The sequence below is a fragment of the Mangifera indica genome, chromosome 8 (genome assembly GCF_011075055.1).
Source record: "Mangifera indica cultivar Alphonso chromosome 8, CATAS_Mindica_2.1, whole genome shotgun sequence".
Lineage (NCBI taxonomy): Eukaryota > Viridiplantae > Streptophyta > Magnoliopsida > Sapindales > Anacardiaceae > Mangifera > Mangifera indica.
The window spans coordinates 2652303-2662844 of NC_058144.1; the positions used below are offsets into that span (position 1 = coordinate 2652303).

General features: G+C 36.7%; 3 protein-coding genes across 4 annotated transcripts; 2 read left to right on the forward strand and 1 right to left on the reverse strand.

Annotated features, from left to right (window-relative positions):
* Nucleotides 1-482: 482 nt before the first annotated feature.
* Nucleotides 483-2174, reverse strand: LOC123224193 (acyl transferase 4). Its single transcript, XM_044647787.1, has 2 exons — nucleotides 1519-2174; nucleotides 483-1447 (listed from the first exon to the last, which is right to left on the reverse strand). The coding sequence occupies exons 1-2, from the start codon at nucleotides 1927-1929 to the stop codon at nucleotides 590-592; spliced, it is 1269 nt and encodes a 422-aa protein (XP_044503722.1). The 5' UTR covers nucleotides 1930-2174; the 3' UTR covers nucleotides 483-589.
* A 453-nt stretch (nucleotides 2175-2627) lies between these two features.
* Nucleotides 2628-5412, forward strand: LOC123224194 (two-pore potassium channel 5-like). Of its 2 annotated transcripts, none has more exons than XM_044647789.1 (2): nucleotides 2628-4032; nucleotides 5136-5412. In XM_044647789.1, the coding sequence occupies exons 1-2, from the start codon at nucleotides 3011-3013 to the stop codon at nucleotides 5137-5139; spliced, it is 1026 nt and encodes a 341-aa protein (XP_044503724.1). In that variant the 5' UTR covers nucleotides 2628-3010; the 3' UTR covers nucleotides 5140-5412. The 2 variants fall into 2 exon arrangements, with proteins under 2 accessions (XP_044503724.1, XP_044503723.1); XM_044647788.1 differs by lacking the exon at nucleotides 5136-5412 and adding an exon at nucleotides 4237-4806 and having other exon boundaries at nucleotides 2663-4032.
* A 1997-nt stretch (nucleotides 5413-7409) lies between these two features.
* LOC123224394 lies at nucleotides 7410-9912 on the forward strand. The gene is made up of 4 exons (XM_044648038.1): nucleotides 7410-7689; nucleotides 7842-8425; nucleotides 8955-9470; nucleotides 9562-9912. Exons 1-4 carry the CDS (start codon nucleotides 7416-7418, stop codon nucleotides 9685-9687), a joined length of 1500 nt encoding a protein of 499 aa, XP_044503973.1. The 5' UTR covers nucleotides 7410-7415; the 3' UTR covers nucleotides 9688-9912.
* Nucleotides 9913-10542: the final 630 nt, after the last annotated feature.

The window sequence follows — 10542 nt, forward strand, 5'->3', positions numbered from 1 at the left end:
CAAACTTAGAATCTGATAGACCTGAAAATTCATTATAGATCAAATGAATTTGTCAGATTTTCAAATCTATTAAGAAATTATAAAAGTGTTTTCGAAGATTCTAAAAGTTATAAAATAGACTTAAAAAAAGTTCCAAACAAATCTGAAATCTAAAAAATTTTAATGAATCAAGCCAATACAAAATATCTTTAATCTTGAATCTAAACCTTTTTAAGAATCTAAACTTGAACAAGTCTAACTGATTTAACAGGCCTGATTAACAATTTTAATGAATCAAGCCAAAACAAAAAATCTTAAGCTCTAGCTCGAATTGTTTTATGAGTCCAAATTTAAACAAGTCTAATCCGATTTAATAGGCCTAATTAACAGCTGTAGCCACTAGTTGCTAATCTGAACAACACAAAAATATCCAAAGTGAAAAATACCGAAGCTCTGATCTTGATGAAACTCGAACAATTTTATAATGGCTGGGCCGGTATGAATTTTGTTATTAATTAATTGCACTTGTTTATTACATTTTGATTATTGAAATTCAAAATGTCAAACCAACAATTAAGAAGAGAGTAATTGAGTAGATATACAAATAAAATCAAATTGGTGTCGTCATGAGATGGATGAAGGGCTGGAGGTGGGCCTCCTCAACACTCCACGTCATCAAACGGATGCCTACATTGGGCAAAGGAAGTGACCCCACAATCCCAACAGGTATGATGCTAGACCCTTGAATTGGCACCACGTGTACAGGTGGCCCCCATCCATAGTCAATCTGATTGAATCCAAGTCGACCCCACTCTGATATAAACAATGTGGTGTAAGTTAGAGGTGGTGCAAATGGGTCCTCACCGTTCCTTGCATAATCTCCATTTATATATTCAGAAAACTCAAAAGGTAGCTTAGACTTTGCTTCTTGAATCAATTTTACCACATCCACCATTGTTGCTTGTGTAAGCCATTCACTTGAAGTTGTGATTGTCACGGGAAAGAAACAGTTGCCATAAAAACCTTTAGGCAAAGGAGGGTCCAAGAGTTGGCGGCAATTTGCAAAGAAAACAAGCTTCACTTCAGTTTTGTTCTCAAAGTTTACTGCTCGTGTTCTCTGTCTCCAAAAAGTGGCAGCTACAATTTCAAAGGCGGAGCAAGTTTGGCCCGCTGATTCATGAAATTGTTGCTTCAGCTGGCTGATGTGATCCGTGGAAATGTCTATGTTGGCATGCTTTAGCTGGTAACTTGGCAGTGGTGGTGGAAAATTTGGTGATTGAGTGGAATCTTCTAGTTGAGATTGTAATGGGAAAAAATCCCTATGCCAAACGGGTGCTATGCTGGGATGCTCAAGGCCTCTTGCCATCTCCCCAACAGCATTTAGGAATTGTGCGGCTCCTAGGCCATCACATATAGCATGGCAGAACGTTAGGCCAACCACAAACCCACCACATGTGAATTGTGTCACCTGGATACAGATTCGAGATTAAAATTTGCCGTCCAAAATAATATAATTGAATTGACTGTTAAATATGCTACCTGCATTTGAACAAGCGGTTCCATGCCATCGGTTTTTGGGACAGAATCAGAAAGTAGCTCATCATACGGGATGGATGAAACATCATTGAAGTAATCGACAGAATCCAGGGTACAATTGGCAGATGCCTCAACAAACCAAGCTCCTTCTCCACAACAATCAATTTGAAGTTCACCTTGGTTTGACTCCTTTAGCCTTCCTGCAAGCGGATAGTATGGAACCAAAGCCCTGGACAAAGCTCCTCTTATGACTTGAGCTGCCTCAAGGCCGCCGTGTCTAAACACATGTAACGTTCGAGCATTGCATCTAAGAACTGGAATTCTATCGATGGCTGATAGGTCCAATATTCCAGATGGTGTGTGTTCAGCCGGCCTCGCAAGGCTGCGATTTGATCTGATTACACTGAGAGTCATGGTATGGAGAGAGTATGGTAAGAAAAACTAGGATGGAAGCACATTGTAATAGCATAACTTGAAACGATTTTTATATACATGCATAAGACTAGGGAAGTTTATATTTTAAAACAGTTGGAACTTGGCTTGGAAGTCTAACTTGGGTTTGGTAGGGAAGTTTTATATAATTTGTTTCGAGAGATTTTAGAAGTTTTGTGTGTAATGCAGCCTTGTTACTCAATTAGTATGTTTGCCTTTCAAGAAAGTGCGGGGAAGGCATTGTCTGAGACATCAAAGTTTCAAATTAATTAATATTCATATAATGACTCAATCAATAGCCTAGCCCGTGGGCTAAAAGGGTCCTTGAATTGTTAGAAAACATAGACATTAGTGCAAATGAACAACGTGGACTTGAGCTGAGTTTTTTTATTTCGTCCTTGGGTTGCCATTTGAACAGAATTACATAATCAATGAATTAATGTGGATTGATTTAGCTAACATATGAAGTAAATGAGAATAATGTGGGAGGGGGAGAGTAAAAGAAAGAGTCTTGATCGCAGAGTGCATACAATTCTTTCGCCACTTCCTCTGTTGCAGTTTATATATTGACAGATTATCTGCGCCATTGATAATTAAAAATTACCTACAAACCAAACAAATAAATTACCAAGAAAATCTTTAGTTACCGTCGGCCAAATGTTTCCTAAATTCATGTGACCATCAATTGATTTTCTTTCTTTTTCAGCAAGTGGGATTCTAGCAGCCAATGACTGCTTTTTGTGACCTTTCAATAATTCTTCTGAGGGAAGAAAATGACATTTGCGGGCTTATTTTCACTGGACAGTAATAATCTGGCTCAAAACACGCCAAGCGGGCAGACAGACCACCATGGATCCATTATTGTTGCGAAGGAAATTATCAATAACTGGTGTTGAAGAAGGTCTCTAATCTCTATCTGTGGGTCCGAGCTAGCCAAGGCTGGCCACTGGAGTACGGGAAAGGCAAAACAGCCAATCAGACAGGGCACACCAAGTCTCCAACAACCACAAGCCTTAGCTTTCTCGTCCCACAAATCCAAAATCTTTTCTTTTCTTACCCTCAGATGGAAGAAGAACCTTTTCTTGATTTCCAAACTCAACCCCAACGCCAACTCGAAGTCATTCTGGAAGAAGATGACCATGAATTCTCATTCCCAATTCAACAATCTCTCTCTACTCACATCTACAATGAAATCCAAGAACATCCACTACAACAAACACCTCAATCTTCAACAACTGATCTTGACAAACGAAGTAAGAAACTGGGTTCTCTTCACCGATGCAAAACTGCTCCAGCCATGGTGGTCCTTCGGGATCCCAAACATAAAACACCCCAAGTTCCTAAACCACAATCAGAGTCCAGCTCCATAATCAGACAAGCTGTTTTTTTGCTTTCTGTATACCTTTTACTTGGTGTTGCAATATATTCTTTCAACACGGATAATTTCTCGGGTGTGGAAACTCACCCAGTTGTTGATGCTCTCTACTTCTGTATTGTCACCATGTGCACTATTGGCTACGGTGACATCGCTCCTTTAACTCCTGCAACAAAAGTTTTTGCTTGTTTTTTTGTCTTGGTGGGATTTGGATTTATAGATATTTTACTAAGTGGGCTTGTGAATTATGTTCTTGATCTTCAAGAAAACATGATATTGACTAGCATACAAATGGGTAAAGCTGAAGAAGGATTTTCTGCAAAAAATTATATTGTTGACGTGGCCAAAGGAAGGATGAGGATAAGACTGAAAGTTGGTTTGGCACTTGGCGTTGTGATTTTGTGTATTGGAGTGGGAACTTTAATCTTGTTCTTCGTGGAGGATCTTGATTTGCTTGATTCGGTTTATTTATCAGTTATGTCGGTGACTACAGTTGGGTATGGAGACAAGGCGTTTAAGACCTTACCAGGACGGTTATTTGCGGCAGTTTGGCTTCTGTTTTCGACCCTGATGGTAGCGAGGGCGTTTTTGTACTTGACTGAGGCAAGAATTGATAAGAGGCACAGGAGGATTGCTAAGTGGGCGTTGCACAGAGATATCACTGTTGAGGATTTGCTTGCTGCTGATATCAATAACAATGGCTTCATTAGGTGAGGTTCTATATCTTCTTTACTCAGATTTCATTTTTGATTTGCTGTTTGGGTTACTTAATTCTACCATTTTAAGGAAAACTATAGGATTTATGCTTAGGTACTCCGAGGTGTATAATTTTCTATGATGTCTTGTTAGTTGTCAATGGTAAAATTAAAACAAATGTGATCTGGGGTCCATTGTTTTAAAACCTTTGTTTTCAGCAAATCAGAATATGTTATCTACAAGCTGAAAGAGATGGGAAAGATTGGGGAGAAAGATATAATGCAGATTTGCAACCAGTTTAGCAAGCTTGATCCTAGCAACTTTGGGAAAATAACATTGCCTCGTCTTTTGGAGGATAGATTTTGACAGTAAAAGAATGATTTTTATTCATCTTCTTTCAACATAAGACTCAGGGTTTATCTTCTTAATTTGGAAGTGATGCAGTAAGAAGTATTGGGCAGTCTGAGGCTCTGAGCATTTTCATCCAAAGAATATGAAAAATTTAAGTATGGAGTATTAAGAAATAACATTGTTGGTCGATGATGAAGCACTTTTGCAGGCTTCAATCGCTTATAGAAAGCATAAACCGTGTTATACTAGTTTTAGATGGTACATTCTTGAAAGAAACAGGAGACAATGCGATGGCTGTTCTATTGAGAAGCTATATATACTAGACAGTTTTAATCTCATAAGGGCTCTTAAGGTGTATATATATTTATTGACTTTGCAGTGAAGTGTAATGACAAATAAATTCTACTTCGCAAATATAGGAATCGGATTAAGTTCAAGTCAGATCAAAAGAAATTTGAGTAAAGAGATACAAATAAAAATGAATTGAATTATATGAATAAGAATTATAAATACCCGTATCCAGTCCTGCGGGCATGAGTTACCTGTGAAATTGACTCTGGTATTAAAATTTGCACCTTTCTTATATTGCTAAATTTCCATAATAAACTGCAGTCCAGGCTCTCATCTCTCAATAATTCAAGTTCAAGAGCTTGCTGCACAAACAATACTAGATCCTATATTGATTCACCTTTGTACCTTCAACGAGATGAAAAACAAGGGAAGAAATATGAAGCCAATGAACAAGTTGTTCTCTATGTTGTTTCAGCTGACAATGAGAAGCTCAAGCTCATTTGCAAGGAATGCACTGGAGGGTGATGGAACTGGAGAAAGTTTGTCGTAAAATGCAAACGCAGATGACAAAAATCATAAAATCAGAATTCCCAGGCCATAGAAATGTCAAAATCTTACCCAAACTTTATTCATGATATAAATTTTGTGTACCATGCCTCCAGTTTATTATTTGCATATCTGTAAAGCAAGATGGTTGTACTTCCGTATTATTTACGGTAGCATTTTCTTAACAGCCTTGAAATTAAGACCCACGGAAAATGGCCCAGTTCTGAGTCTAATATGGGCACATGATACCGGAAGAAACCAATTCATTTCGGTATCCTCAGTTGGAATGGTTAAAATACAACTGAGAGTTCCATCAGAACTACTCTTTTTCATGACATGGACTTGGAACCCCACTAGATTTGGTAAGGAACAAGACACCTCTGTTTTTCCTTTCTGGTGACGTTATCATTAATGATTCAATTGGCTTTAATTATGAGCCATCGTCATGGCCCATGTCTCACAACAACTAACTAGCCCATAAATAATTAATTTATAATTTACTACTTGTGATACAGTGTGCGTCTTTCTCCATCCAATTCTTGACCTTGTCCTCGTATGAAAATGAAAGTGAAATAATTGTTTGTTTTGAGAAGCAGATGTGCAACGAAACATAAAATGAAACACTTGACTTATGATAATTAATGAAGAACATAATAAAATTCTGAAGGATCAAGGTGTTGTTTGTTGATGCTGAGTGAATACGAACCTTTACTTCCCCAGGGGATAAAGCAATATATCCGCTGACAAAATTAACTACTTTCCAACTGCACCTCTACCTTTTTCATGTGTCTGGTTGCAGGTTTGATAGGTCTCCATCTCCTAACCGGATCCTTCTCTTCTCTCTATCCATTCATATTTCCGAGTTGCACAAGTAAACTTACTCCTCGGCAATTGTGCCTCAATCACTGTTTAGTTATCGTATGATAACGTTCGGAGTGTGTTTAGTTTGAGTAATATTTTATTACTAAAATAGAAATATTACCTTAAAGATAGATTATTTAAAAGATTACTAAGTATAAATGATTACTATGTTTAATAAAATTTGATAGGTATAAATAATTATTACATTTGATTAAAGGTAATAAAAGATTACTAATAAATTATTTTACTTAAATGCTCTTGAATATAATTATTTTTAAATATTTTTTATATTATTTATCATAATAATTAAAAATAAATTTATTTTTGTCTAAAAAAATTAATAAATACTAATATAATTATAATAAAATCAAGATTACTTTGACAATCTTCAAATACCTCAGGTGAAGGTGGTAATCTGATTACCACCTATATTACTTATCACGTCAACATTTGTAATAGAAGATTACTGTAATATTTTATTACTGACAAACCAAACAAGAAATAAAAAATAGATTACCAAAATAATTTTTAAAAATCATAACCAAACGGACTCTAGATGTATGTTTTGCATAAACAACCGAACCACTAATAGAAATTGTATCGTGTTTCATATACACATTCATCGTTCATTCAATTTTCATCACTGACTCCCACATATATCCTGGAAGCATTATGTTATCATGTTGGTGCAATTCTTCCCACTAAAACAGTATTAAATTCAGTCAAGCAAGTTTCAAGATTAAATAATTTCCGATATCTGTTCACATGGAGTCATCTTGTCAACTAAGCTATGAATCTTATGACAGCTAACTCATAATAATACAGAACTGATGAGTCAATAGCGAGTTTTGGTTGCAACAATACACTATTTATTATAAAAAGTCAATACCTGTCTCAAAGGAATTGTCAGCCAAAAGCTTATTTTATGAGTACCTAAAACACCAGTTCCACACATTCCCACTTGATAATAATCCTTCACGCCTCATTTTTTAATATCTTAGTTCGTTATTGATTTTCAATCGTCTGCATGGATGTCAAGTGTCTAATTATTTGACAAAACCCCCCGATAATCACCAGGACCAGTACTGATCTGAGCAAAATTTAATATATAATAAAGTAAAGAAGCATTAATTGGAGAGCATAACCAACAATTTTTCACCGGATAGCAGCAGCAACAGATGTTAACGTATATCGCCGGATCCACGTATCCCTAGTTGAATCTCGCTTAATTACATATATACTTAATAAATAAGGCGGTCCTTTGTAGAGTCGTAGTTAAATAGTTAATGCCAATCTCTCTTAGTAAGGCTCTACTTTAATTTTAAAACAGAGCACTCACAAAACAGGCATGGCTGAGCAGCTGCAGGTGATGTTTTTCTTGGTAAATGTGTATATGATCATAGTGTTAACTGTTGTTTCTAGTGTTAAAGCTAAAGGCTACATCTCGGCTGTGGGTGACCCTGGAATGAGAAGAGATGGTTTGAGAGTCGGATTTGAAGCTTGGAACTTCTGCAATGAAGTTGGCCAACAAGCCCCCGGCATGGGCAGCCCAAGAGCTGCCGATTGTTTTGATCTATTGACTAAGCCTGGTAAATGTCGGAAACACAGGACCTCAACGCATTGTGCGTCTCTCATTTTTGTAATTTTATTTGTTTATTTCTTTTTTCCTCAAGTGTTTGAATCAGTTTCTGAATCTTTGAAGAAAAGAAATGGGTGTATTCATGCATTCATTTTTCTTCTCTTTTACTTTACTAATTTTTCACCTACTGTGGAGCAGGTTCTTCTCTTGAGCACAAGGTGTCGGAAGCCGATAACAAACTTGGGGTGGGCACTTCATTTCCCGGGCTGAAACCAATAGCTGTGAATAGCACAGAACTTTATGCGGCGGAGAAGGAAAAATACTTGGGTTCTTTATGTGAAGTAGAAGACACCCCAAGCCCATGGCAGTTTTGGATGGTAATGCTTAAAAATGGAAACTATGACACAACGTCTGGTTTGTGTCCTCAAAATGGGAAAAAGGTGCCAGCTTTTAATCCAGGAAGGTTTCCCTGCTTTGGAAGCGGATGTATGAATCAACCCATCTTAAGCCATCAGCCAACTCAACTATTCAATAATGGTACAATGAGAGGAAGTTTCAGAGGTACTTACGATTTGGGAGCTAATTTTAGCGGTGGACTTGATGGCATTTCTTTCTATGAGGTAATCTGGGAGAAGAAAGTGGGTGCTGGTAGCTGGGCCTTTAAACATAAGCTCAAGACTTCGAAAAAGTATCCATGGTTGATGCTCTACCTCAGAGCTGATGCTACCAAAGGATTCTCTGGAGGTTACCATTACGATACCAGAGGAATGCTCAAGACTGTAAGTACATACACTTTGAAATTTTAAAAGAACTACGTTACAAATTTGGAGCCTTAATTCTACAATTGGTTTGTTCCTATTTAATTTCAAATTTTAGAATTGCTTTACTTAAAATGGGAATCTCATATGGGAAGTGATAAGACCCTTGTACTGGCTGCTGTTGAAAATGAAACATTTGTTTAAAATCAGGTGTAACTTTGAACTTGGGGCAAGACAGAAATAATTAATCTGTCAGTGTCCTCTCCGCCACTAGAGATTAAAATCCATTTTGCCTGAATTAAAGTTCATATCTAACTAGGAAAGATTGTTCTTTCTTAATTATTTTATTGACTTTCTTCAACGAGTTCTCTGTGTATAGGTCTTGAATTAGTTTCAGTCAAAATCACAATGCCGTAATATTGATGCTGTAGGAAAAAAGAGCCTATAATTGTGCGTGCCTGTGTTATCCTTTTTGAACCTCTGCAAATTGTGTTCTGTGTGCTGCAATATCTGATGGTGACACAACATTAACAAACTAGTTGTATTGCAGCTTCCAGAGTCACCAAATTTCAAGGTCAGATTGACTTTAGATATCAAGCAAGGGGGAGGACCCCAGAGCCAATTCTACCTCTTAGATATCGGCAGCTGCTGGAAGAATGATGGTCGTGCCTGTGATGGAGATGTGCTAACAGATGTAACCAGATACAGCGAGATGATCATTAACCCCACAACTCCAGCTTGGTGCAGTCCTTCATCTATGAAGAATTGCCCACCTTATCACATTACTCTTGACAATACAAAGATTTACCGGAATGATACCCGCAACTTCCCATATGGAGCTTACCATTACTACTGTGCTCCTGGGAATGCCCAGCATTTTGAGGAACAAGTAGACACTTGTGACCCTTATAGCAACCCTCAGGCACAGGAGATTCTCCAGTTGTTGCCTCACCCCACATGGGCTGCATATGGCTACCCAACCAAACAAGGAGATGGTTGGATAGGGGACTCAAGAACTTGGGAGCTTGACGTTGGTGGCCTATCCAGTAGATTATACTTCTATCAGGTTAGTATTTTAGAATAACTCATTCTAATTATCTTCCAGAAATTTATCCGATTGATAGTCTATAACTTCAAATGGCTTTGTGGTATTTTAGGATCCTGGTACTCAGCCTGCTAGAAGAATATGGACATCAATTGACGCCGGTACGGAAATTTTTGTTAGTAGCATAGATGAAGTGGCAGAGTGGACACTCAGTGACTTCGATGTTCTTCTCACATAGTTCAGGATTCAAGTTATATGTGATTCTGCAGATGCAAATGTAGATTGGCGTTGAAATTGAAAATCAAAATTTCATATTTCCTTTGATGTAAACGGCATGAGTGAGTAAAACAGTTAAGAGAAACAAATTTGTTCAAAGAGAAAATCGCCTAAACTGATTCCTAAAGAAGAGCCAAGCCCAAGGGTAATCTCCATATATGGAAAAGCCGTCTAATTATGTTTATTATCTCCTTTCAAATTTGATTTGAACTTTTGTTTTACCGATTTCCCAAATCAAATTTAATTAGGTATTATTATACATAAGAACTCTTAAAATGAAATTTTAGATTCGAACCTTTATCACATTAATAAAATTTGATTTACTTAACCTAATAAATGTCGATCCGAAAGGGTTTGTCGATTAACCAAAAAAATTAATTTTTTTCTTTATGTATAACTTTTTCTAAATTTAATTTATTTTCTCCTCTTAAGACTCAGAGTCATCCTTCTATGATATTCATGGTTTTGGTATTACTTCTCATCAAACGCAATAATTTCTCAACCTTTGTAGTTTTCTGTGTAGAAATAAAATTTGAATAATAATTTAAAGTAAAATCTTGACTGTTGAATATCTAAGCAACGCACGCAACAACAACGTAACAATATATATTCTTTCCATCAACTTCAAAGTCAATCATGTCTGTATTAAGACATATTAAATACACTATTCGAACTTAAAGTCCAATTACCTAAAATTTTTTATTTTCCCGGTAAACATATTTTCTTATTACGTTAACAAGTTCAATTAGGTCAAACACCTAAAAATTTGGCCAAAATAAAAGTACTAAATTAAACAAAATTCGAATCTAAACTGAGA

What these genes read in the sequence shown, in the direction of transcription:
- LOC123224193 (XM_044647787.1), bottom strand. Translation starts at nt 1,929, where the DNA reads ATGACTCTCAGTGTAATCAGATCAAATCGCAGCCTTGCGAGGCCGGCT. An exon ending in AACCGCTTGTTCAAATGCAG is followed by an intron (nt 1,448 to 1,518) that starts GTAGCATATTTA and finishes ATCTGTATCCAG; the next exon opens with GTGACACAATTCACATGTGG.
- LOC123224194 (XM_044647788.1), top strand. Translation starts at nt 3,011, where the DNA reads ATGGAAGAAGAACCTTTTCTTGATTTCCAAACTCAACCCCAACGCCAA. An exon ending in AATAACAATGGCTTCATTAG is followed by an intron (nt 4,033 to 4,236) that starts GTGAGGTTCTAT and finishes CTTTGTTTTCAG; the next exon opens with CAAATCAGAATATGTTATCT.
- LOC123224394 (XM_044648038.1), top strand. Translation starts at nt 7,416, where the DNA reads ATGGCTGAGCAGCTGCAGGTGATGTTTTTCTTGGTAAATGTGTATATG. An exon ending in ACACAGGACCTCAACGCATT is followed by an intron (nt 7,690 to 7,841) that starts GTGCGTCTCTCA and finishes CCTACTGTGGAG; the next exon opens with CAGGTTCTTCTCTTGAGCAC. An exon ending in GTAGATTATACTTCTATCAG is followed by an intron (nt 9,471 to 9,561) that starts GTTAGTATTTTA and finishes GTGGTATTTTAG; the next exon opens with GATCCTGGTACTCAGCCTGC.